This window comes from Echiichthys vipera, assembly GCF_963691815.1.
Source record: "Echiichthys vipera genome assembly, chromosome: 3".
Lineage (NCBI taxonomy): Eukaryota > Metazoa > Chordata > Actinopteri > Perciformes > Trachinidae > Echiichthys > Echiichthys vipera.
Genome location: NC_139828.1, coordinates 10,264,743 through 10,292,119, shown reverse-complemented (window position 1 = coordinate 10,292,119; position 27,377 = coordinate 10,264,743). Strand labels below are relative to the sequence as shown.

Below are 27,377 nucleotides of genomic sequence, written 5' to 3'. Positions count from 1 at the left end.
AAAAAAAAAAAAAAAAGTCTACATAATAGTTTTTTATTTTGAGCAGGAAAAGTCGTGATGTCTATTACTCAGCGCTCGTGCTCACTTCTGCTATGTGCTGGCCCCACGCGCTGAGATCACGCACGGTGCTCCTCGGTGACGTCAGTGGCCCCCTGCCATATTTATTCATGCCGGGCAAGATGGCGGCGATACGGGCGCTGTGGTGTTATCGCCAGTGGACATAAACAGGCGTTTTATTCAAAATTCAAAACCCAGTCAGATACATTTGCATCTACCGTGTTGTGGGAGTGTTTACCGCGCTACGAGCGTCGACGTCTTCATTTTTACCCCACGCGTTTTCACGTCTTTTTCATCACAAAATGTTCACGTTGTAGCTCCGCTCGCTAACCGACCAGCTGGCTAACAGAGAGCAGTTACCCGTTAGCAGCTATCCGACCACAGCGGAGGATGGGAGAAAAGCTCGAGCTCAAGCTCAAATCGCCGGTTGGAGCAGAACCCGCCGGCTACCCGTGGCCGTTACCAATATACGTAAGTGTTAAACCTTTAAATCTCACCTGTTAAGATGTTCACATTTGTCTCTTGTTGTTGTTTGTCTTTGTTAGTTAGCTCTCTATGCTAACAGCGGCTAGCTAAAGAAGGAGCCATGGCAGCACGCTCCTCCTGCGGGGAATCAGGTCAAACTGGTCGGCATGGTGACAGAGAGACACGGTGTATCCGATATTTAGGTTGTCGTTCACTTGTGACCCTGGACCATGAGGTATTCCCAGAGGAGATAAACACACAGACCAGGGTATGTTTCAGCAGAGCAAGGCAAGGTTATTGGTATAGCACCTTTAGATAACAAGGTAATCAGAATTTTTATTGTCTTTAATTCAGTACAATTTTATTTACAGTGCCAAATCATAACAAAAGTCACCTCAGGCCACTTTACAGAGTATACCACACTCTATCACTTACTGTATTTATTGTCATTATACTTGGTACACTGAAATAACGTATGGCTGCTCTCTTAAAAATGTGAAAACAATATACAAAGTCAGAATATAAACAAAGTAATCAGTGAGCAGCAGTTGCGTGCAAATACAGTGTGATTAATATTTACAGTATGTGACAGTACAGTGGCTACAATAATACTTTAAAGGGTCTAGATTGTAAATTATTTACATAAAACATTAAAAGCATTGGAAAGAAACATAATGATTGATTGATTGAAATGTTTTTTTTCAAATTGTTAATAAAATTCAAACAATAACAATAAAGCAAAATGATTGTACCATTGCAGGTAGACATAACAAACAACACAAAATTGAATTCACATATTCGAAAATTATAAAATGACAGCTATAAACTGTCAATCTGATAAAATCACCATAAAACCAAGGCTATCTAAGGAATCGAACTTACAGTGCAGTAAAAGCCAAAGCAGCAGCGAACAGAAAAGCCGCCTCCTTGTTTTAAAAGCGCTGACCGTTGCAGCAGACCCGTAGTTTTCCAGATATGTGGTGCATAAAAACTGAACGCTGCCACTCCATGTTTAGTTTTAACTCTGGGGACACAGAGCAGACCTGTCCTCAGACGATCTCAGAGGTCTGGATGGTTCATGGCAATGCAGGAGATAGGAGATCAGGGTGTGAACGTTACTAGGTAACAACAACTACAACAGACCCGGACACCCAGCTACGAGAAGGTGTCACCCTAAGATCTCACCCTGACTTAGTTTTGGCCCAAAGTGTCTCTGTTATGATCCTGTCATTTTTTCCCTGCTCAGGTGTAACATTTGAAGTAAACAATCGTGTAGGACTCATAGATATATTGTGTGTGTGTGTGTGTGTGTGTGTGTGTGTGTGTGTGTGTGTGTGTGTGTGTGTGTGTGTGTGTGTGTGTGTGTGTGTGTGTGTGTGTGTGTGTGTGTGTGTGTGTGTGTGTGTGTGTGTGTGTGTGTGTGTGTGTGTGTGTGTGTGTGTGTGTGTGTGTGTGTGTGTGTGTGTGTGTGTGTGTGTGTGTGTGTGTGTGTGTGTGTGTGTGTGTGTGTGTGCTTATGTGAACTTTCTCAGTGCTTCAGGCATGTGAGTGACATTCCTTGAGTGCTTAGTCTGTGTGTGTTTTTTGCCTAATGACATTCCTATGGTTGAGACCAGCTGGTTGTGTTTAGCAGTTTGAGCTCGACACATTAATCTAATCATCACTCAGTTTCTAAGTCAGTACTAGTCGACATGTTTGCCTAGAAACAAACTGTTTTTTCTCTAAGTTGTATTTACATGAAGCACGCTGTCAGCGGCTGGTTGCAGTTGACTCATTGAAGAAAAACGGAAAGGAAAGTAGTTGAAACTTCTGTGGTCTTTCCAGTTGTGTGTAGTTAACTTTAAGTTGTGTTTCTCATTTATAGTAATTGCGGTGAGACAGTCGGTGCTGACAGCAAAAAAAAAAAACTGAATTTCTCAGAATGTAGGAGTGGGGTCTTCCTGCACGTCTCTCCACACCCACGCTTTACCTCAGCAGGCCTCGTCTTGTTATTTCAGTTCAAGCATTTAAGTTTGTTTGTATTGCGGCGTATGAAGCAAATGAGTTTCAAGTCACTGAGTCAGAGTTACGTGCTGATGTAATCGAACGCTCCTCTTTGCTTTGGCTGACAGTTGACTCACCCTTTTACACCAGGCTTCAATCTGATAACACTTACAGTTCCTCCCTCTGAAATTTATTGCCTCACCCGTTTCCTTATGTTATGGTCTGTAAGGATTAACACAAGAGCAAGCATGTCAGGAATTTTTACTGTTGAATATACTGTGCTAGCCTGCGTGATAGCTATTTATACTGGGAAAAGCTGGCGTGCATTGAATTAGAAACAGCTGATAGTCCTGCAATATGGAGCCTGTTCATGTGGTGCTCTCCTCCTGTTTTCAGAGGGGAAAGACTTCCTCTCTCTTCTCTCTTCCTCTCATGTCCATATGCTCAACTCTACAGGGAGGGGGAAGAGAGTGCTCCTCTTCAGCAGTGCTGTATTAATAGATTACAAAAAACGCATGCCAGTATTTGTGTTCAAGTGTTTGTTTTGCATCTAAACTGCTTGCTGGTAGCAACAGATCTCACTCCATGTAGATTCATTCTTGTCTCCCACAAAGCATTACAATGGCTTATCTCACGCACAGAGCATGGACACTGTGCTGTCTGTGTTGCGATACACACAACATGGCTGTTGTACAGGCTGTTGCAATATAAGGCGTGATTTTAGTCTAATCCAGCCCCCAGAATGAAGCCCATAATTGCTCTTTCTTTTGCTGTGTTTCTCCCTTTCTCTCTCCCCATCCGTCGTTAAATCCCCACATCTGTGCATCTGTAAATGCTTCCATATGAAGAGCACCTCTGGTGTGGTGCAGCTCTTTGTCCATCTGGTTCAGGGTGTGGGCACTTATCGGGTCTACATAGCATTTAAAAGACGTACTGCTGAATGTGTTTGGTTTGGTTCTCACCTGTGAACTTTAGCTTTTATTTACAAACCTGCAATTACATCTCAAGACAGCTCCTCTGGACTGCCGTGTGTTTTCAATCATCAGGTACTATATAAACATTTCAAACTCTGTTAAAAAGACATACATCTAGCATCAGTCACTTGTTTTAGATGTTGTGTTAGAAGTGCTTCATGGAAAGTTAGAGTAGTACAAGGGTGTAAATAGCATTTGTCAGTAGTTGTAGTCATGTGTTGTCGTAGCCTGCTGAGGCACACGTAGTGGATTAGCTTGTAGCGTAAAACCCCTACACCCACAATGCGTCACATTGGTATTAGAAGAGACTGACTGAAGAGGTGGTGTAGAAAGGAGGAGTCGTACATGCGTCAGTGTACCCACAGTGGGGAGAGAGGAGGGTCTCCTGTTCTTTTTGTCTGACTCTCCCCTTCAGACAGCGTTTATTTTTAGCAACAGCCTTGTGCTGGTGTTGCTGTGTGCCGTCTTTGTGTGAGCAGGTGACCCCCCCTCTCTTAATTCACCCTCTCACACAGTCTCTTTCATATACTCACACACCTTTTTATACTTTCTATATTTAGTGGAGCATCGTGTGTTAAATCTGCTGAGGAAGATTTGTAGGTCATGCTGCTTATTTAGCAACACAGCTAGCTTGATAATATAGCTGAAGCCGAAATGCTACGCTGACAGAAATAGAAGTGGATTTCCTGTGTTACCATGCACATTTGAGTGTGCGCGCATGCACGTTTGAGCTTTGACGGAAGTTTGCGTAGTAGTGGCGGGCAGTATTGAGCGGGAAACCGGGAGCTCCAGGCGGTGAGCTGTTAGCTGCGGCTGCTGTGCCAGGCAGCAAACGGCTGACAAATACCAGGCTTTCCCTCCTCTCTTTGGCCCCCTCACTTTCCCCAGTTTCTAGCTCTTCTTGCTTTCACTTTCTTTCCTTGTTACCCGCTGATTCTCCTCCTCTCTCACTTTCCCCTTCTTTTTCGTTCCCTCCACCAGAGGCTGTTCTTGGCAGTGTGCTGGAGCAGGAGACAGAAAGTGGGTCAGTGGGTCAGCTCAGGCAACAGGCTCAGGCGAGCTGCGCTCTGGGTGTAACTTGAGTCCTATTACTCCCCTAGAGAGGCTCCGCACACTCCAGCTAAAATGACTGACTATACATTCCCCGCATGCTATCGACATTTATAATCTTTTCACATTTTATTTAAAGCTTTGGACTTCAGTGCCAGTTTGAACCAAATTTACATAAAAACGTAACTCTCAGACATGGTTTGGAGCAAAAGAGTGACTTAATTTCCTAAAGGTTGGAGTTACTACAAATTAAATTAAACTTTATATTACAGCTACACAAGGCAGGTTTAACTTCATATTAATGCTGTCTGTCAGAGACGCATGGATTTTGGGGCAAATGAGCACTATAAGACTGTCTGTATAATGCTGTTGAAATGTGAGATTTACAATGTATGAAGAAAATGCTTCAGAGCTAATTTCACTGTTGAATTATTTCCACAAAGGAAGCCTACACTGTCTTTTCTCCAAGTCCTTATTACTTTAAAGTTTTAGTTGTATCTGTTTCTATTCAATCGGTTCCACCACATTAAAGACATTTATTGTGTTTGTAAACTAACTTTATACTTATGAAGTAACTAATCCTGATTTAAGGTGTGTCCCATAGATCAAGTTTGACTTACGCCTTTACTGCTGATTCCGACAACTCTGTCAACGATCTTCAGGCACATATAGCAGACTGCTAAAATTATGAGTGTTGAAACACAAGTTCCTGTGTAGTTAAAACGTTATTTAGGGACATTTGTACTCACTTGTATCTAAGGCTGCAACAAATGATTTTCTCAGTTAATCCAGTTGTTGTTTGGTTTATAAAATGTCTCAAAATTTTGCAAATGTCAGTTCAGTGTTTCCTAAAGATGATGTCCTCAAATATCTTGTTTTGTCCAAACCTCAAACTGCCATAGAGGAGGAAATATAATAGTTCACAACTATTCGATTAATCTTTGTGGCTCTACATGTATCTGCAGTGGATGTTGTGTCTAAGATTTTATTGCCATGAGAGAGAGGATGAGTCAGGAGTAATAGCTGTAGTGGTTGTAGTTATTTCAGTATGCCTGCGTTTTAAATTAATGTATTCTACATGTAACTCCCCTCACCATGAATTACATGATATGCATAGCAAGAATAAAAAAGTGTTCTTCTTATGACATAATAGCAGTCGAAATTCAAAATGAAGTCAATGATAAACTCAAATGGCATATACTAAAATTTTTGAAGAAAATATGGAAATTTAAATGAGATGCAGACAGATGTCCATGGCCTCTAACTCTTTATGTTAGTCTACTGGTATTCTTTATTTTCTGTATTGTGCTCTCTGGTTTATAGATATAGTTTTCAATATCTGCAGAGAAAATGTACTGCTTTGAGTTTTATACTCTCAGTTGTCAGTTTCTAAGTCATTCAACTAAAATCTGGGGGAGGAAGAAAGCAAGAAAAAGGCACAATTTGAAGTAGAGTGAGCCCTCTTTTTGCGGCTCTCCCTCTCCTCTCCCACCACAAAGGTCACATAGTGTGTGACTAGTGTGACTAATGTCTCATAAATGGTGAGGTAATGTTACTAATATTTAGCCTTAACCGTAACTGTAGCCAAAGTCTTACTGGGTATTGTGCATGGATACAACCAGTGGTCACTCAGGGTCTGATAAACACAGTGCTTAATGTTGATAATGTTGATATGTCTTATGATACTTCCCCAAGGTAAAGGACATTTGGTCACCAGTTCATGACTGTATCCAGAAAACTTTGGTCCCTAGAGGTTTTTTTTTTGCATGTGCTTATTCCTGTTGGGGGATCTGTCCACTCTGTATAACTCAATTTTCTCTCTACGTACTGAATGGGGCAGGCTGCTAATGTGCCGGGTAGAAATGGAAGTCAGCTCACGCAACACCAGTCACGTACTGCCATTTCCTGCTTACTAGGGGGGCAGTGTTTGAACTCGTATCCTTCTCTTTGCTGGACAGGATATAACATAATTATTTAAATGGGAAAGATTTCTTTACTACATGAATAGCCCTGAAAGACAAACCTAGGACTTAGCTGCATTTGCTCACCTGGTCCCAATATTGATGCAGTCTTTTTATTACTCAGTTTACTTTTGTTTCTGCTGTTTTTTAGTTGTATGGGTGTATGTTGTCCTTTGCTGTCCATGTATCATGGCTCTGCATACCCCCATGTGTTTCGAAAATTAAAAAAATAATAGCAAAAAATGTTGGATTTTCTAAGGCCATCGGACATCGCTGGAATTTAGCGGCCGTCTTCCACACAGACTTGAAGCCGCGCTCACATAGAAGTTGCGCAGCCGGGCTCCTCTGACATGTTTATGTTTCCTCACACACCGGCTCGGGTGTTGCCTCGTTTGGATCGCAGTCTATGGTGCTGTTGCTTCGGCCTCTGGTCCTCATAGCAGACACTGGAGGCGATGTGAGAGGAAAGGTAAAGGTGGCTGACGAGCCGGGCTGCTCAGCTAAAGGCTAACACCAGCACCAAAACACCAGCCCTCCTGTCTATTTTCACAACAAATGTCTGCTCTATGACAGATAAACTGGGCTACATTTTTACACAGTTTCATTCCTACTGTACATATGTATATAAAAGGATGACAATTAAGTGTCTAATCTAATAGTTTAGCCTTAAATTCGCTGCAGCTGTGAGTCTTTGGCCACAGTTAGCAGCAGAACTTTCACTGAAGGGGCATGCACACACATCTGTGTTTGTAGGAGAGCCAATAGAAAGACTCTCTTTCTGAACTGACCTGTGATTGGACAAAGTCTCCCGTCAAAGACTGGATTTTCTAAAGCCTGAAAACAGCCAGGAGGAGTTGGAGAAGTCGAGTTCTCCCTCAAACTACTACAGTGTAATGAAAGATTATTGTGGGTTTTTTTGCTCAACAATGCCAAAAAATAAACCGCTTGCCCCACCTTTAAACCAGTGCAGTGTAATAAAACAGTTCTGCAATAAACCCCGCAGTCATGAAGACTCAGTTTTTGTTGAGCCTGTTTTTGAGAGGTGATGATTAAACTTTATGTTCATTTTGGAAGGAAGCTGTAGTTTGTGGTGCTCTTGAATTTAATGAGTCATGCTGAGAGGTGTTTAACAGTTTGTTCCCTCTCTCTGCTTTCAGGATAAACACCATGATGCTGCTCATGAGATCATCGAGACCATTCGGTAAGTGACCTTTCCTCCCTCTGAACTCCTACATTCACACAAACAGTAAGTGACTGTCACTGGTGTATGATCTCGTCATGATTTCATGTTTGTACTTTCTTTAGGTGGGTGTGTGAGGAGATCCCCGACCTCAAACTGGCCATGGAAAATTACGTACTCATTGACTACGACACCAAGAGGTGAGCCGAGGGTCACGTCAGAATCTTTTAGTTTGTTTCGTTTGTATCGCTATGACACTGGGAATAAAAAACTTATTAAAATGACTATGAAGATTATGAGATTGTTATATAAAAAACATCTTACAGGGTCAACACTTTGATCGAGTCAGCTAATTATTGATCGAACAGTCTTTGTTTTCTAATTGTTCTGAGGTTGTTTTCCTCTAAAAAGCAAAAAAAGTGACAGTAACAGTGAATTTCCCTCTCACCATTGACACAATATATATGTGGAGTACTTTTAGAGTTACACACGATGAATTGTTCAAGTAAAATCAACTGTAAAATAGGTGTTGGTTGTAGGTATTGCCTACACTCTCATGGTATGACCACGACACAGAGACCACCATACGATACATATCGCAATACATGTTGATTTTGAACAATGGCTTTTTCCTAGAGCTGCATATCACCACTGATTTCCTGACTAAACTTGAGTTCAGGTTATATTTGATTGCCGTATTTTCCGCACTATAAGGCGCACCACATTATAAGGCGCACCTTCCATGAATGGCTTATTTTGAAACTTTTTTCATATATAAAGTGCACTGCATTATAAGGCGCATAGAATAGACGCTACAGTCGAGGCTGGGGTTACGAGTTTGAGTTCAAGTTTGTCCTCCAACTGTAGCCATCTCGCTCTGTTCCCTCGGAAACTCTGTTTAGTCTTCTTTACTTGGCGCAGGTCATCATGTTGCTTCCTCCACTTCCGCATCATTGATACATAAATGTTAAACTCTCTCGCTGCTGCTCTATTCCCGTGTTCTACTGCGCAACTAATCACCTTGAGTCTAAACTCTGCGTCTTAAGCATGTCTCTTAACAGGAGCCATTTTGGGCTCTTTACACAAACACACAAATGGAAATGAAACGGCACGCTTCGCGCAGTCATATATCTCAACATGCACTGCGCGTTACTTCCTCTACGTGTGAAAATAGAGTCGGCGGCTGCTTACCGTAGTTGCGAGACCTGTTGTGGCTCAATATTGGTCCCTATATAAGGCGCACCGGAATATAAGGCGCACTGTCGGCTTTTGAGAAATTTGAAGGTTTTTAGGTGCGCCTTTATAGTGCAGAAAATACGGTACATATCGATTCAATTAGTGATATATCAGTTACCAAACCGATGTTGCTTGGATATGAAAGAGATTCTCAGGGAATTAATGCTGTAAAGCTGTACAAGTAACCCTCTAACCTGGTGCATTGTTAAAAAAAAAAAAAATACATTAAGAATTAACCACAAAGTAGTTGCATTAATGTACTTTTTATTTAACACAAACACACGACAGCAGTCAACACAGGACCTGAATACACAAAAAGTACAAAAATTCATCCTCACTCTGGAGCGTTATTAAACCCCCTTCCCGGCAAGCTAGCATGACACGGCTGGTACCGATGGATTCCTTATATCTTCTGATTTCACACCAAGAAAAGGTTGATTTTCTGTGACGTGAATTAATATGGGATCATTGAAATGAAGCTCAAATTTAATTTTTCAACCCAGCTCGACTGGGAGGTTAGACTTAATCTTTCACAAAATGATGGTAATTATTTTGTGTCTGGTTATTTTCACAGCTTCGAGAGTATGCAGAGACTTTGTGACAAGTACAACAGGGCCATTGACAGCATTCACCAGCTTGTGAGTCCATATGTGTGAAGGGTGTTTAGTGCTCTGTAGGTGGAGAGAATGTGGAAACGTTACATTATACAGTGCTGTGAGTCTATTGATTTGTTCCTTTGAATCAGTGCTTCATGACAACGTCTTACAAGAATAAGGACGTGTAACTATGGACCTTTTCAAAGATGTAAACAAAACATTCCAAAACAGTCCTAGATTATTTCCTGTTGCAATGTATGTGAATGACATCTGCTGACAGGAAGTTACAATGGACCAAGGCTGTCGCCTAGCAATGGAATTCCGTTAAAGTTTATAATTATTTTTGCTTGTATTTATCGACCAGAGATGTTTCATAAGCGCTGTAGCTATCTAGTCCACATTTGTAAACAAATGTCTCTTATTTATGGATTTTATTCCGAAATCTTTTTTTTTTTTTTTTTAATCTAGTGTTTTCATGTGGCCTTCTCCAGCGTCACTGGATAATATCTGCACACTGAGGTGTGGGGAAAGCCATTATACCTTGTTTTCAGCTTTTTGTGTGTACATTTGTGCATGTGAATAAATATATAATCCCACCTTATAGTGGAAAGGGACCACCCAGCCCATGAAGCTGAACAAGCGGCCTTCCAACGGGCTGCTGAGACACATCCTACAGCAGGTGTACAACCACTCAGTTACCGACCCGGAGAAGTTGAACAACTATGAGCCCTTCTCCCCTGAGGTGTACGGAGAAACGTCTTTCGACCTGGTGGCTCAGATCATCGACGAGATGGAAATGATGGAAGATGACACCTTTGTTGACCTCGGCAGTGGTTAGTCCGATGTTGTTTTGAGACGTCACTTAGTTGTGTTAATAGGTTGACGGTTTACTAAACCTGGAATGGGAACCGTTTTTAATAATAACATTGAACCTATTGTTTTCTTATTTGCAGGAGTGGGACAGGTAGTGCTGCAGGTTGCAGCAGCAACCAATTGTAAACACTACTACGGTGTAGAGAAAGCAGACACTCCAGCTACCTATGCAGAGGTAACCACATAGATATGTCGCAGGATCAGAGGGGAAAGAGAGCGGAGACAACAGCACAGTCCAGCTTCCTCCGTCATTGTAGTCAAATGACGCAGTGTTCATGCAGTGCAAATCACCGCTGGCAAAAAAACAGAGAAGTTTGAAGTTTTTCTGCTGTGTGGTGTCTTTGAGTCCAATCAGTCTTCAGAGTGGATTCCCCGGTTCACATTTCATCTTCTCATCATTACCCTGTTGCAACACATCAGCATTTTGTTTGGATATTAATATTCACATTCTTTCTCTCAGACCATGGATAAAGAGTTTAAAAGGTGGATGAAATGGTACGGGAAGAAACATGGGGAGTACACAGTAAGTTTACTGCACACTTTCAAGAATGTTTTAATATTGTTCTGTATTCAGGATGTTTACAATGACTCTGCTTTCTTTATTTCAGCTGGAGAGAGGTGACTTTCTGTCTGAAGAATGGAAGGAAAGAATCGCCACCACAAGGTGTTAAACCAAATCGGGTCACCGTAACCGCCTGAAAGATGGACTTTCCATTTCATTTTCAAATAAGACCATTTATACAGAGGGACTAGTCAGATAGAAATTGATGTACATTATAATGCAAGGGTTCAGTCCTGTGATAAAAGCTACCATTGTGAAACTTATTTCCTCACAAATAACCAGGTTTAACTCATCCAGATAAAGAGCATTATATGCAGGGTCCCCATATTGAAAGGGTTAGAAGAAAGTTAGCAATCATTTTGAATAAATGTGTCTGCAGAACTTTGCCAAACATTAATCACAGTCTTTTTCTTGCCAGCTGTAGATCTAAAATGGTTCTTTCTCTGTCTGTCTTGCAGTATTATTTTTGTGAATAACTTTGCCTTTGGTCCAGAGGTAGATCACCAGCTGAAGGAGCGTTTTGCTAACATGAAGGAAGGTCAGTATTTTTCAGCGAACCACAAAATTGTCACTGCTTGTGGATTGTAGCCATAGGTAGCCAAAGTCTTCACATGCACAGTGCATTTTGACAACCATAAGAGCACTTATTTGGTTATTTAAAATCTGGGTTGATTTGTCGTTTCTTAAGCAATACAATGAGATAGAAATATGGTATTCTCATTCCACTGGTGCTTGTAAATGTCCACAGTTGAGCTATGTGTTAATTTGTCATCGTAAAAGTCATTACATGACTTGCATCGCAGAGCAGATGACTGATGAGCCACAGCAAATTGAGACATTTTATGAGGCCTCAGTAGTAAACTGTTCAAAGGTTGATGAATAAGGCTGAGCCATAGGAGCTACTGTATGCTTCTGCGGCAAAGCATCTAGAATTTAACTGAAGAAAATGTTCTTATTGATTGTTTTGTTTGTTGTTTTTTGTATTTCCACAGGTGGAAAAATTGTATCCTCCAAACCTTTTGCACCTTTAAATTTTAGAATAAACAGTCGAAACTTGAGTGGTAAGTAACACAAATAGCGGAAAAGCAGATTTCAATGTCTCATGCTTCCTTTGATGTGTGTCTGACAAGCAGTGCCATGTTTTTCTTCTGTCCTGCAGATATTGGCACAATAATGCGTGTGGTGGAGCTTTCTCCACTGAGAGGCTCTGTGTCCTGGACTGGGAAGCCAGTTTCCTACTACCTGCATACCATAGACCGTACCATAGTAAGTGCAGAGACTAGAAAAAAATCTGAGAACACTAACACCCTGGTTACACTTGATTTTAAACACCTGTGTCTATTATGTGTGTCCAGCTCAACGCTCGCATTACTGCCTATGTCCCTCCACTAAAAGGTCGAAGGGCCCTGCGAATGTTCGCACTCTCACCAGTCACGTTAGGCAGTCACTGCCTGCCGAATCCGATCTTGTACCATAGGGAAAAACAATTGGTCACACAAAACTTTGTCCAACACCTTCATAGAATAGGCAAGATATAAGCTGTTGGTACACTGTCACCACAACAACCACCACGTCATCACAATTTACTGTTACGTCCTTATCATGGACACATCAGGACACATTTACACTGCGGCAACTAATTTGAGTGATCAGATCACAATGTGTCTTGGTGGCGCATTAATGGGCAGGGTTTAAATGGCCGCTAAATGAGTAATCGGCCCCGAGAGAGAGAGAGTGGCTTATAGAGGGGCACGCTGATGTGTGTGTCTCTGGTAAATAGTTAGAATCATTACTGGTTATCGGTGGAAATCCCGGTGAGAGAGTGCTAGTGACAATGTTTTGTGCTCTTTGTTATTTTGTTGCATATTTGTATGCAACAGTAAAAGCTGTAACATCTTAGTATGTCATGGGTAAGTGAGTAAAGTCAAATCAACCTGAAAGAATGAGCAGTGACAAAGGTTGAGTGATCGAGAGCTGTGTGTCTTCCCCTAAATGAATAGAAATATCATAATCGAAAGAATCATAGGAAGACAAATAACATGAACCAGTCTACAATTAATTATGTTGCCAAAACAAGTCGCAGGGTGCAAAAATGATCCATGAAGTCTTCATTGGTTGTTGGCTTTAAAAAGAGTCTTACAATTGTTTTTCCTTGTTCTGTGTTTCAGCTTGAAAACTATTTTGCTAGTCTCAAAAATCCTAAACTCAGGGTAAGTCGTATTCTTTTTCCTAAATGTCATGTGACACGAGTCGCTTTATTTTCTGTATCAAACAATGAAACGGTCCATCTTGTTTTAGGAGGAGCAAGAGGCAGCACGGCGACGTCAACAGAAGGATACGAAAGATAGTAAAAGCAATAGCACCACGCCTACAAAACCTAAAGAACAAAACAAGGTAGGACATGCACAGATTTACAAGACTTTGTGTGGGAAGCAAATCCTAGGAACAGTTTGGTGGTGATTGAATAGGAATCAACCTTAACTGCATTTCCTTTTGCTGTATTGTGTACAGGTATGTGTATGTATTTTGTATGACTAACTACGTGTGTGTTTGTCCAATGCGTATTACAGCAGGACTCTGGCGGTGAGGAGGAGGATCCTAGCTTGGTGACAGTGGTCAAGTCCTCTGCCAAACCCCGAAGAGCCCGACTCCTGCCCAAAGCTCGCAAGTTGAACAACAAGAAACGCGGTCGACCCAAGAAAGCCGCCCCGGCTACTGAGAAGAAAAACAAGAAGAATCAGAGTGCATTGGATTTGCTGCATGCCAAGACCCTTTCTGCAGCACCCCCTCAGGGTCAGACACACACACACACACACACACACAGACACACACACAGACACACACACACACACACACACACACACACACACACACACACACACACACAGAATATCCTTGATATTACAAAGATGACTACTGCCCTCTTTACATCTGCACTGTAACATGAATATGCTTCTTGCGTGTACAGATGCATACCGGCCACCTCAGAGTCCCTTCTACCAGCTACCTCCTAAGGTCCAGCACTATCCCTCTAGTCAGCTGCTTCTGAGCCCGACACCTCCTGGTCTGCAACAACTGCTAGGTGAGCGGATATTTTTTTTCATGTTCAAATCTGTATCAAAATATGGTTGACTGACTGGATTGAAACTGGTAGTTTTAGTGATGCAGTGAGCTTCAATATGAGCGCATTGTTATCTCCAGTTAATGCAAAAGTCTGAATGTAGTGTAATCCTGCATATCCGTGTTTCGACCCAAAGTTCCCCGGACTTTTAGTCAAAACAAAATATTTTTAAGGAACTACAAGGTTCCTTCAGCCTGTTGTTATATGTGTTTCCACCGCAGTCGAAAGACCCGTAAAGATAAAGCAAATTAGTCTACCAATGTATGAAAAAGCAACATGATGAAGCGGTAGGCCACACGAGTTGAAGAAGCAGCGATGTGTGTTTCACCAATCAGCAACGGTCATCCCTGCAAACCCGACCTCCCCATAGTCCCCATACTTGAAAGTACTATCCTCCAATAAGGGACTTTATAGTGGGTAAAATACTGTCGATGTAACTTACTTTAGACCCTCGTCACTGTGGTTGAAATTCAACAAAAAGTTCCTAATCCCCGGGAAAGTTCCTGCAGTCAAAAAGGGGCTCATTTTAATCTGTTTGGTGTTCTGAGATTTCTCCAACAACCTAACTAATAACATATCCTGTGTTTTTGCTCTCTTGTCCCCTCCCTGGCCTGCATCTTTCTACAGATAACATCAAAGTTCAGTACCTCCAGTTTATGACCTATATGAAGACTCCTCAGTACCGCTCCAACCTGCAGCAGCTTTTAGAACAGGAGAAGGTAATGGCATGCAGACATTATTGATTTGTTCCTGCTGCAGCCCCCCCCTCCCCCCTCACTCTCTTACCCTGTATTTTTTGGTCCTTTCTGTCTCTAGCAAAAACACAGGGACCTGTCAGGGCAGGCGGAGCAGCTCCACTCTGTTTGTCAGACTCACAAGGACAAGATCAAAGGTCTCTTTCAGACCAAGCTAGATGAGGTGGGAACTTCTTCTTTACTTCTCTCAGCAGTAACTTCTTAGATTAACAACAAAGAATGTGCATCATTTGTTTTCCATCATTTCTTTTGTCTCTATCCATGCTCATAAAGTTAATTTATTTTGAGGTAATTTATTAAATTAAGGATACACACAAGTCTACAGTACAGCATGTGTACTAAGATTGGTGCTTAAATAGTGCTCAACATGAAGAGCGTATATTCCTTTCCATGTATGTCCCATTTCCAGATGAACATGGTTTAAACAGACAGCGCAACACAACCTGTCTGCAGGTTTTTTGCTGCCCTTGTTATGTTGTAGCTTGCATTAACTCCTGTGGTTGAAACTTTAAGTCTGTTGCACCTGAGACTGATAGCATCACTGTTGGGTGAGTCAGACGTGCTTTGTTATAAGCTTTGTTTACACCCAACATTGATGTTGGGTTACAGTGATCAGACCCTGTGTACTAGGGGCGTAATGGTACACAGAAGTCATGGTTCGTACCCCGGTTGAAGCTACAGTTACACTACAAAATCCACTTGCTGAGTACTGAGGTATCATTTAGCTGACAACTTTGACTTATAAGATAAGGAACATTTCAAACACTTCAGTATTGAATCTGTAAGAACACTGAGCAAACACTTTCCCAACAGGTCACAACAGATGAATAAACTGAAAAGCATCGCTTATGCTATGAAAAACATGAAATACAAAATAAAATTTAGTCACTAGGAGTGTTTTATCTTGGCTATATTTAAACATCGAAAGCATCCAAACATTTATTTATTACACTATGTTAATCAGTCAAGTGTGCACTGGTCCAGGTGTTTGGGTACAAATACGTGACTGTATACGTACTTCTGCGTACAGTTCATTGCTGCAGATGGGTGAGAACTTTAACCACCGGAGTTCAGAACAGAGAAGTGTTTCAATGATGTTAAATTGTTGTTTAGGCATTATGCGTTTGTAGCTGATGTATGACGCTATTTATGCCTGTGTGCGTGTGTGTGTGTGTGTGATAATCAGCTGGGAGTGAAAGCCTTAACTGTGGAGGACCTGCTGCAGGCCCAGAAGGAGATATCAGCCCACAATCGTCAGCTGAAAGAGCAGACTAAGCAGCTTGAGAGAGACATGGCCTTGCTGAGAGACCACAGCCTGCTACTGGTGAGACCTCAGGGCTTGTTACTATGTTACTGTAACTTCCACCCCATAACTACGGCATCATCCCCAGTGGTTCACACCTGTCACCATTCCTGTTGCTCAACATTGGTGTAATGGAGATTGAAGTCCCAGTTTGACTCTAAGTTTACACTACACAGTTTAGCACTTCAAGCCAATATGAAGTTATATTTCACTCTGCTAGAGCATTCCCCAAGCAAATAAATAATGGCAAGCGTGTGTGTTTGTTGTTTTTCAGCTGAAGTCTCGATGTGAGGAGCTAAAGCTAGATTGGGGCTCTTTGTGTCTGGATAGTTTGTTGAAAGAGAAGCAGGCGCTTCGCAGACAGATCTCTGAAAAACAGAGACACTGCTTGGAGCTGCAGGTATACAGTTCACCTCCTCAATGTTTTGGATTTATTACCAAGTGCTTGTATCTCTTAATTCCATCTCTTGTATGCTCCTCCATACTTGCTGTGTTCTTTGGCCTCTTCTTCCAACCTCCCGCCCCTTTTCTGGGTCCAACTGGCTCTTCAGAGATATTCAAAGGAGTTAGCCTTGTCACCTCAACTGAATAAAATGTAGCTCTGAACAGAGTTGCTGAATTGCTGTCACAAACATTTTTCCAAGACATGTCAGCATTGTTTCATCGAAGTATCCTGTTTTCTTGTGTAATGTCTCCCCCTGGTGTCTGTTTTTAGATCAGCATTGTGGAGCTGGAGAAAAGTCAAAGGCAGCAAGAGCTGCTTCAGCTCAAATCCTACAGCCCCTGTGACGGCTCCCCATACAGAAAGAGCTTCGAATCACGCTCTTCCACAGACATGGACTCCTCTAAGCTTGGCCTGTCCTCAGCCCCAGCCCTCAACGGTGTCAGTCCAGAACTGTCTATCAACGGCACCAGCTCACCCTGCTTTGATCGGGCCAACACAAAGGGGGAGCTTCTTTCTCGATACCTGCCCATCTCTCCAGACCATGAGATTGTACCTGCCATCCCTGACGCCCGGCTGAGGCAGCAAAGTTCCTCCTACGCTCTTCCTGACTACACACGCTTCTCCCCCGCCAAGATTGCCTTGCGGAGGCACCTTAACCAGGATCCCACTGCTTCTGCTCACTTGAGAGGTCCAGGGCTGATGACACACAGGTTGGTTGGCACCTAAAGCCTGATTTTTGCATTTTTTTTTCAAGGTCTACAAATTGCTTCCCAAGCAACGGGAGCTAAATAGTTGAAGCCACATTTATGTGTTTCTGTTTGCTTTTTAGGGAAATGGGTGGTGTTAACTCTCCGCTCGGAGCCAAACTGAACTGTCCTTCTCCCAATGCATCTGATGCCCAGAATAAAGGTTTTGAGAGGGTAAATGTTTATCTTTCTCTGCTGTCTGTGCACTTCTACCTTCCTTGCAGTTCTCTCACTGTTTATGGCAATTTTCCCTTTGGCCACTCATAGGGTGGTAAGGAGAGGAGCCCATCTGTTCAGGGTGACAACAGCATTACAAGCCTTCCAATAAGTATCCCTCTGAGCACTGTCCACCCCAGTAAACTACCGGTCAGCATCCCTCTGGCGAGTGTTGTGCTGCCCAGTCGTGCTGAGAGACTGGTGAGTATGGTCAGTGTTGTACTGTAATGTAGATGCTGTCACGTAGTAGCTCTATTTTAGTGCCCTGCTCCAAATGTTATAAATGAAATGTTCACTTGTGAAGAATTAGATTCATGTGTACACTCTAAAATGCACAGGTTAGAGTCAAATTTTAGTTGTTTCACCTGGATAATCATACATTGAAGTTTTTTTAATGTTTATTTACCAGGGGGGTGGGGGGAGGGGGTATTTTACATGGTGATGTATTGTCTGCATTCATAATTTCAGAGAAGTACTCCAAGTCCAGTGTCTCAGGCGGGTCAGACCAATGGTAAAGATAACCCTTCAACCACTTAATGTATTTCTCACTATTATTACAAAGGAATGACCAGTTATTTTTGTATCACTAATTGAGTGCACTCAATATTTTGTGTTTTATATTTGATATTTGACTGCCTATTCCTCCTTTGGATCCTGTATCTTTAACTGTTTGGTCTTTTTTTTAGGATATTCCTCCAGCTCAGGGCTGATGAACGGAGGTCCCCATCTTGAGGACCATAATGGTGCTTCTTCATCACCTCCACCACACCCTAACGCTCCTTTGACAGGACCAATGGGCAGAGGGGGTCCCATCCAGAGCCCACCACTGAGCACTGGAGGGGTGCTCCAGTATGCAGACGGACCCCCTAGGATTCTTCCAGAAGATGGACAGGATCGCCAAGGAGGCGAATCTGACACAGAGCCCCAGGACAGTGAACCGCGGAGGAGAATCTACTTCTCTTCTTCCTCCTCTTCATCTTCGTCATCCTCCTCGTCAGGCAGTGGAGGCAGCGGGGCCGGAGGATCACGCCTCCACCATCACACTGGCAACAAGCAGGGATACCACAGTAACCATGGAAACCACCACCACCAGTCCCCCGGCACACAGCACACTCACACACCCATGCATATGTCGTCATCACACTCCTCTCACAGCCTCGGCTCACAGGAGGGGCGTAGGCGAGGGAGAAGGAAACGCAGTTCCACGTTGGCTGTCACAACCAGCGGATCCCCAAAGAGGAGGTCATTCCCCGGGCTCAGCTCCAACAACCACTCCTCAGGATCGCCACTCAACATTAACTCCATGGTGAGTCACCAAAAGCTGGAAGAGAGAGCCTGACAGGAACCTGATATGATAGTTTTAATGTTAGACTTTGTCATATGTTTTGAATGAAGTCGAGCACTCTAATGACCGGAGTCTATCGATAATTTACACCCAGATTTCACTGCAGACATAGGCAATGTGGTTGCTCCCACATTATTTAAGACCTGTATTTATTTCAGTGTCTTCTGCATGTCTTTTGTTCCAACAGGTGAACAACATCAACCAGCCTCTGGAGATCTCTGCCATCTCCTCGCCAGAACAATCAAGCCGCAGCCCTAATGGGCCTGACCTGGACCAGCCTCCCATCTTGAAGAGAGAGCGCCCCCTGGAGCTCAACGGCGCAGGTCGTTACTCCTCGGCCCCCAGCTCTGATGACGACGACTCAGGATACCCTGCCGACAGCTCCAGTTCTCGGTAATATAGTCGTTATAATATGTAGATCAGACTAATGACGATGTACCTCCTGAACTGCCATATTAACAAGATAATTAGCCACGACAGATGCTTCTCTGAAGTCTTCTAGGTTGTTGCTTAGTATCCAGGCGATCAATTACACATTTTCCTAGCTTTATACTCTATTTTAATCTCAAATTGGTGATAAAATATATATATATATATATAGCATATTTATATATATGTGCTCTGAATAATATTGTTGTTGTTAAATATGTTATTTGTATAGCTGGAGTTTGCAACGAAAATAATTTCCCCCTGGGATTATTAAAGTATTTCTGATTCCTTTGATTGCCTCAGCTCTGTTGCAGATATTGCAGAGCTCAAACTCATTTTGTTTCCATTCTGTCTTTTGTTTTTTAAATGTTCATTGTTTCTCCCTAGAATTGAAAGAAAAATTGCCACTATATCCTTGGAGAGCAGAGATGGACCTGGTAGACTAGGAGATGGTGAAAGAGGTAAGAAAAGAAAATGTCACTTTAAGGGCGCACTCACACTGTTCATTCGTACCGTGCCCCGTGCTTTAGGGTGATTGTCCCCTCTCCCTCTCCCCCCGCCTCGAATGCTTCTTGCTTATACTTCACCCCTCGGAGATAGTTTTGTCTGACTTTTTAAAAATATTTTCATCTGACAAAATCTGCTGTAAACACTCCACCACTGCATCAAACCACCGCGAACCGTTTGGCGGCATCTTTAATGTCTGTCACGGGGAACAGACGCATATAAATAGACATCAGGACCGCCGTCATGCTCACGCCCTTGCTTGTACACATTTACCACCTCTCTTAACCAGGCTGTGGCCGTCAAGAGTGTCGTGCCTGGGCGCGGTACAGTTGTACTCACACTGGTCAAACGAACTAGACTTTAGCGGTGAAGCGAGCTTGGGCACGGTACGAATGGACAGTGTGTGTGCGCCCTAAATAAAAACGTAATCTAAGCTTCTGCTACTTACGAGAACCCGTCTTTCTTTTTTCCTCCACTAGTCAGGAAGTCTGGTAGCAGCAGTGGTAACAGCACAGGCAGTGAGGCCTCCTCCTCGTCCTCCTTGTCCTCTACCAGCAAATGGAAATCGACCTTTTCACCCATTTCTGACCCCAAGCAACCCAATTCTGACATGAGACAGGGGGGCTCTCCGTTCGGCATGGGGGGCTCAAACCGGGGCACAGACTCAGATTCTGACCACAAACAACAGCATCATCACCAGGTGAGGAAAAGCAGTGATGGAGAGTCGTCCAGCTACATGAACCCCAACCCCTTCCTCAGTCAGGAGGCAGGGCCCCGGGGCGGAGGCGGCAGTGGTGGAGGTGCCCAGGGAGGCAGTGGTTCCGACCAACGCCAGGCCCAGAAACAGAAGGCCGCTCGCGACTGGGAGCTGAAGACGAACAGCAGCCTGGCCAGTCAGAACCTCTTCATATCTGCTGCTGCTGCCAACAGTGGTGGAGGCATTCTGATTGGGAAGGTGGGGGGCAGTCCTGTAGCCGTTTCCTCAACCACAGGATCCTCTGTGGGGCAGTACCTGGGGTCTCAGTTTCCACTTGGAGGGGCGTCAGTCTTACAGTCCTTGTTCGGGGCCCAGACAGGCGGATCCACGGTGAGTGGGACTCCAAGGCTCGTCAACGGACACTCTGCCCTGGGAAGCTTCTCCAGTGCTGGGCTGGCAGGGGGAGCGGCTGGAGGTGAGCATCCTAATAACAAACAGATCGTGTAAAGATTTACCTGAACAGTCAAATGAGGTCATAGTCTTAGCCTGGGGTCATCTTGATAGAGAATAGTATGAGTCTGAGGGAGTGGGCCTGCTAATAGAGCCAGGTAAGTGGAGGTCCAATGCTGCTGTCTTTCTGTCTGCCTCACTGACAGTTTGACTGACTGACTGACTCTGTGCTGCCTCGCTTTGACGTGGACTGGCTGCTTGAGTGCCGCAGTTGGAAACACCCTTGGAAAATGTTGCATTTAAACAGAATGATAGTTAAAGTTAAAGTTGGTCACTTTTATGAAAAGTATGTGGGTTTTTTTCGTGTTTGCTGAAACTGTCACTATTTCCTGACAGCAGATTCAGTCCGAGTAAAACCTCTCTGTGTGCTCCTAATGTCATCGTGAACTCTGATCAAGCGGTCAAACTGGGCAGCGCTGATCAAATCTGAATCAATGTTTTGTTTCTCACACAAAGTCTTATCAGAAATATATTTTAGTGCACCTATCAGCTGTAAAATAAAAGGGATTGTGAGCAAGTCGAGCCCAAAACCAGGCAAACCTTCTCATTACCAGCTTACCGGTACACTAAAACACTATATAACATCTGAAAACACAAAGTAAGACGATCGATTCATATCAGCACTGCCTAGTTTAACAATTTCTATCAGAGCTAAAGTTTTTTTCCAGAAAGTTACTGACATCAGCTTTAACAAAAATTATGAAAATAAAAAAAAAAATCTGATCTGTCTTGAAACCTGTGATTGACCATAAATGAATACTATGCTTTACATGAATATAAAGTCATTTTCTGTGGGTGTATCTGTTGGAGTTGTATGTCAGAGTCATTTCACTTTGGCGCAAAAATCAATCCAGAAATAACATTTTGCTATAATAAGAACATTTTAATCCTAAATTGGCCGACTCATTTAGTTAGTCACAGTGGACTGACTCTGTTTGCTTTCTGTGTGCTCGTCGAAGACTTGCTTGGCGCTATGCACAACCTGGCTCAGTCCTTGCTTCTCTCTTTGTCCCCCTCCTCTTTGCCACTTTTATCTGCTCTCTCCTCCCCTTGTCTCGCCCTCCCTCCTCCCTCCATTTCTGCTGTATGATTTGCAGGTATATTTCACCACGTGGTTCCCACAGTCTCCTCCCATCAGTTTGGGGTGACTCTGCCCACCTCTGGAGGCCTCAGCTCTCTACTCAGTCTCTCGTCCGCTTCCTCTACCTCCTCCCAAACCCAGCAGCACACCACCCCCCAACCAGCCTCCACGCGCCTGACCTCCGTGTCCTCACCTCTCCCCCTCTCCCAGGCACAGCACAGCCGCACCCAGTCAGTCCTGCATAGCCCCTCTCCTCCCACGCTCAACCTGCCCCCTCCTCCACCCCTGCACAGCACTTCCTCCTCGGCACCCACACACTCCGACGCCCCGCCATCATCTAGATCAGACTCCCTCCACTCCTCCCGTCTGTCCCACTCCTCGCTCCACCACCAGAGAGCACAATCATCCCTCTCTCACTCCATCTCCTCCTCCACCTCTTCTTCTGTCTCTGCTGCCGCCGCCGCGACTGCTTCCCTCTCCTCTTCCTCTCTGTCGACATCCTCCTCGTCTCGTCCATTCGCAGTGCACTACTCCCCTCGGCTGCCCCCTCCACCACAGGCGAGCAGCTCAGGTGGTGGTGGGAGCATGTGGAGGACTCAGGGCATGCATGGTACATACACGACCTCCCAGCTCCCTGGCTCCCGACCTAGATAGTTTGGGGGTGAGGGGAAGGGGGGGATGGAGAGGGGGAAGGGCGAAAGGCAATCAGAAGGTGGAAAGAGGGAGAGAATGAGAGAGGGACTGGTAGGGAGTGAGAGAAACAGGAAACCTGTTTTTCTTGTTCTCCCACAAGCGGTTGTTCTGATTGAACAAGGTAAGTGAATTCATGGGTATTAGATAAAGTATAAAAACCGTGCTGGGAGATAAATGGGTTTTGAAGGTGGCAGGACTTAACACTGTTTTGTCTTATTTGCTCATTGCCGTGTTGAATCGGTCATCCAGAGAAACGCTCATCAACATCTTTTTCTGTCTTCTTTATTTCAGGTAATTGTTGAAAACTACCTCATAATTAAATAAACTATGCAAATGTCCAGGTGTGGACCAAGGCACTCTCCTCACTCATTGGTGCTTCAAAATGTCTGCACTATCCGACCGCCTCCAAGACCGGCTTCTGTACTGGGACCTCTGACACACACACACACACACACACACACACACACACACACACACACACACACACACACACACACACACACACACACACACACACACACACACACACACACACACACACACACACACACTCACATACTAACCACCACTATGGTCACCTTGAGTAGAATTCATAGGTACTGGTCATGTTTATGTGTGAGTGTTTAAATGTTGGAGTCAATTATCAAGAGGTCTGCTTTAAATTAAAGGTGCTCAGTAGAACGATAGGGTGTCTTTTTGTCTTAGTCACTATTATAGCAAACTAGCAAAACAATCTGTTTTAATGCTTTAATGTAACATTTAATAACAGATTGAAGCACATAGTCCACCTTTTTGATCTGACTCTGGTGTCACGTTCCCTCCAAAGTTTTACTTCATATGAGCGCATGGTCACACACACACACACACACACACACACACACACACACACACACACACACACACACACACACACACACACACACACACACACACACACACACACACACACACACACACACACACACACACACACACACACACACACACACACACACGTCAGCGAATTGAACTCTGCTCAGATGTCATGCAGTTGCACCCCTCTGCATACATTCTTATCTCTGTTTTCCTTCCTTCGGTGAAAGTCAATATTTGTTGCAACATATTTGAGTATGAAACAAGATGAGGAACTTAGTATTTTGGTCAAACTTCACACTGGATAGTAAGATAAAGTTACTCATGTAGCAGAAGACGTGCTAGTCCTGGCTGCTTTGTTGACACCTGTTAAACTCTGCTTATGTTGATGATTTACAGTATTTACTAAAATAAAAGTGTGGCTTACTTACTGTTAAGTATCTTCACTTCAAAGTAAAGTGGTAAAATTAAAAAGTAAAATGCAGCTCTGGCTGCGCAAAACTAACAACTAATTGGTGCCAAACCCGGTCTGGTTTGGGGTTCAGTCTTCTATTGTCAGATATTTAACACATCAGTCAAAGTTTATTTGCTTTTTGGTGTTTCGTGGCAGTGATCGGGCATTTTGATTCGAACTGAAGAATGAATATGGAAGAACATCAGTGTATGTTTTGAAGACTGAACACATCAGATATGTTCTGATTTCAGCCAAATTTTGAAAATATGGTGAATTATTAACATTTCAATGGGTGCCAATAACGCTGAGCTGAGTACATTTTCTTTTCAAAAAGACCCCATGAAATTCTTTTAATGAGATGGTTCTCTGTAGTCAGCCACTTTCTGTATTTATTTACATTTTCTTCCTAAATCTATTTGGTAAGTCACACTACTATGTGGGAACACAGCCGAAATACTCTTACAGCAGGAATTTCTAACTCTTCTTAAGCTAAACGTATTCATATTTATCTCTGCTGTTGGGAAATGCAGGTTTAAGCAACTGTCTAGGAAACAAAATGTAGAATTTTACTGCATATAGTTGATACAAACGCACGCATGCAAATCCTCACACACTGACACAACAATGAACCATAACCACAACAAACTACTGGACTGTCTTCACACCTTTTTGTTTGCTTTTATTGTGTAATTTGTTTTTTTTGTAAACAATGTTTGTACTGTGAATGTGATTCATTCTCCGACTGTATAGTTGTGTATAATTTAGATTATTATATTTATGCTGTCAGTCTTCTCCATTTGCCTTGGTATTTGTTTTTTCTCCTTTATTTTTTTTATTATCATGAAATGTGTTGACATTGTAGAATGCAATAGAGTGTGTGAGTGTGTGTGTGTGTGTGTGTGTGTGTGTGTGTGTGTGTGTACGTGTGTACTTGACTCACAGTCTGAAAACAATGGTGCTAAATCCGGACTGTACCTGATCGTATTTATTCTCTAGTGAAAACATCAAAACAAATCAAATACTTGGTGCTGTACACAGGGACATTTTTAAAGCCATTTTCTGGCATTTCCTTTCTCATATTTAATATGCTGTTGTCTGGTTCTTTGAATGCCTAGTGTACAACTGTAGACACCATCTTTTGATAAAACTACTCTGCAACAGCTGAGTAAACAGGTATGTCCGTTCGTGTTTCCCACGCCGCAGATTTAAACACACGTCAACCCGCTTTGCTCTCAGAAGCGAACAAGACACACTGTTTTTGTACATACGTACGTTTTTGTTTCTCTTTGTTCGTCTCGCCATCATAAACAGAAAGATATATGAAATATGTATCTATATACAGTCTATCTATAAGTATATAAATATATATATATATGTAGAAGTGGAAAGAGGTGTTTGGCGCTGGCATTGTGAAATTAAACTCAACCTGTTAAACAAAAGGCTTGAAGCCAAGGGGAGTGACGCATTGCCACCGCGGGACCTTAACGATGGTGCTGAGCAACATGGTGGCACAAGACCCGAGTCCTTTGTGGTAGAGCTAGAAACTCAAAAGCTGGGTATTTAACGCAGACAAACAACGGTGCTGTGCCTTGAACACGACTAGATTCCAGCACTAGATCTGTCAACGCTTGTATCAGAGGTTTTCATGACTTTTTGTTCATTTTTTATTTTTTAACCCAGATTCTGCAGGAAAAATGGTGCTTCTGTTTGCAAGAAATGGCAATTCAGATCTTACAGAGTAAATCTTCACTGGTGCATACAATATTACGTGTCAACCTCTTACACACACTGTCTTTAGATGTCTTACTGCCAAGGCCCTACCTTGTAATGTGAGCATACTGTCATTGCAAAGACGTACTGGTGTAAAACTCTTGTGTTCGGATTCATGCGTGTGCGTCACTTTGTTTGGAGAGAGAGCAGCCAAGCCTCCCTTTTTATCCAATAGTGGGAATACACTTAAGCTCAGTTTGTGTGCGTGTGCCCCTCCCCCACCCACTTGCCGGTGCATATCTAAGGGAAGATTAGACTAATAATCAAAGCTTTATTGTAAACTCCTGTCCACTCGCGTGTGTCTCACCTGCGAGTGTTCATGTGAAAAGAAGAAACTCCTTTTTAGATCATAATTAGAGACTGTAGTCCATTTGTTACCAGCACTGAGAGGTCTTTTGTAATTATTGTTGATGCTGTTTTGATTTTCTTCTTCTTGGTGTTTGATGCAATTGCAGTTACATGTTATGCTTTTAATGGTGTCTTCAGAATCCTGTCAGTTTTTATTACTACTAGTCAAGACAGACAGCACGGTGCTCTCCTTCACTTTAAACTAGGAAATTGCAGCTATTGATAAATACTACTCTTCTCCTGTTGTGCTGCAGGGATTTACGGTTTAATAATCTTCAACGCAAGCTTGCCTGGCGGCTTCCTAACAGTTTAACCTGCGGAAATTTCTGTTAATATGGAGGACGTGGTGTATGTGCAAGTGAGAATAGTTTGTGGGAATGACAGAAAAAAAAAAGTACCATCATGACAGATTTCATCCAGTTTTGTAGCTACTTCTATCATCAGCCAAAGGGATGAGGTGCTGTTATTCAAGTCCTTTGGTGTATGAGCATGATTTGAATTAAAGCTTCTATGCAGTTCTCCAGCGTGCTCCATCCTGGTACATTATTGATAATCTGAGAGCTTTGCAGTTGAAGCTGTTTACGCTAAAATCCTGCCAAAGGTCTTAACTCAGGAACTTCCCATAAGGCTTGAAGTTACGCCAATCTTTTTCTTAAAACTACTGCACGTCACAGACTTGTTCACCATCCTGTGTCATGATTAAGTCCCTTTCTATAACCCAACTCAGGACCAGGGCAACCCCTCAGTAGGTGTATTTTGAGGTAAAATTAAAATGTCACATCTCCGATTCATTCTCACTGTCACATACGTCCAACGCCTCCAGTGAAATCCAGCTTTATGAAGCTTTATGAGTCCAGAAGCTGTGAAGCGACTTTCAGCATCTTCCTCATCTCACAAATGCCTCTGTCTAGATTTGCGTCTCCAAGAAGGAAGTTCACCGTCCTTTCTTGGGATACTTCCCATTATTTTGGGGGGTAAACTGACACGGGACACGCGTGACCTACAGTATGTGTACAGTGATCTTTGAGCGGTGAAGCCAGGGCAGGTTTGAGGTGCAATAACGGCAAACCTACTTTCCAAAAGGCCCTGGGTCTCCAAGAATTGTTACTGTTCGGTGTTGGTGCTTTTATCCTAAGATGTTATAATGAAACAAATGGAATTCATGTTT

The 27,377-nt window shown here is 43.1% G+C and overlaps 2 protein-coding genes across 3 annotated transcripts; both read left to right on the top strand.

Annotated features, from left to right (window-relative positions):
* Positions 1-182: 182 nt before the first annotated feature.
* Positions 183-27,377, top strand: dot1l (DOT1-like histone H3K79 methyltransferase). 2 transcript variants are annotated; one of them, XM_083911102.1, is made up of 28 exons: positions 183-528; positions 7,648-7,691; positions 7,796-7,870; positions 9,481-9,544; positions 10,107-10,335; positions 10,456-10,550; positions 10,836-10,898; positions 10,984-11,039; positions 11,396-11,475; positions 11,930-11,998; positions 12,097-12,203; positions 13,106-13,147; positions 13,236-13,331; positions 13,508-13,730; positions 13,906-14,019; positions 14,686-14,777; positions 14,875-14,976; positions 16,000-16,137; positions 16,391-16,516; positions 16,832-17,271; positions 17,391-17,481; positions 17,575-17,724; positions 17,992-18,034; positions 18,210-18,829; positions 19,056-19,261; positions 19,685-19,758; positions 20,284-20,976; positions 23,077-27,377. In XM_083911102.1, the coding sequence occupies exons 1-28, from the start codon at positions 448-450 to the stop codon at positions 23,085-23,087; spliced, it is 4,224 nt and encodes a 1,407-aa protein (XP_083767228.1). In that variant the 5' UTR covers positions 183-447; the 3' UTR covers positions 23,088-27,377. The 2 variants fall into 2 exon arrangements, with proteins under 2 accessions (XP_083767228.1, XP_083767227.1); XM_083911101.1 differs by lacking the exon at positions 23,077-27,377 and having other exon boundaries at positions 20,284-21,227.
* On the top strand, positions 21,985-22,746 carry LOC310966822 (uncharacterized protein; the record flags this gene model as incomplete). The annotated part of the gene is made up of 2 exons (XM_083940750.1): positions 21,985-22,063; positions 22,109-22,746. The coding sequence occupies 2 exons, from the start codon at positions 21,985-21,987 to the stop codon at positions 22,744-22,746; spliced, it is 717 nt and encodes a 238-aa protein (XP_083796876.1).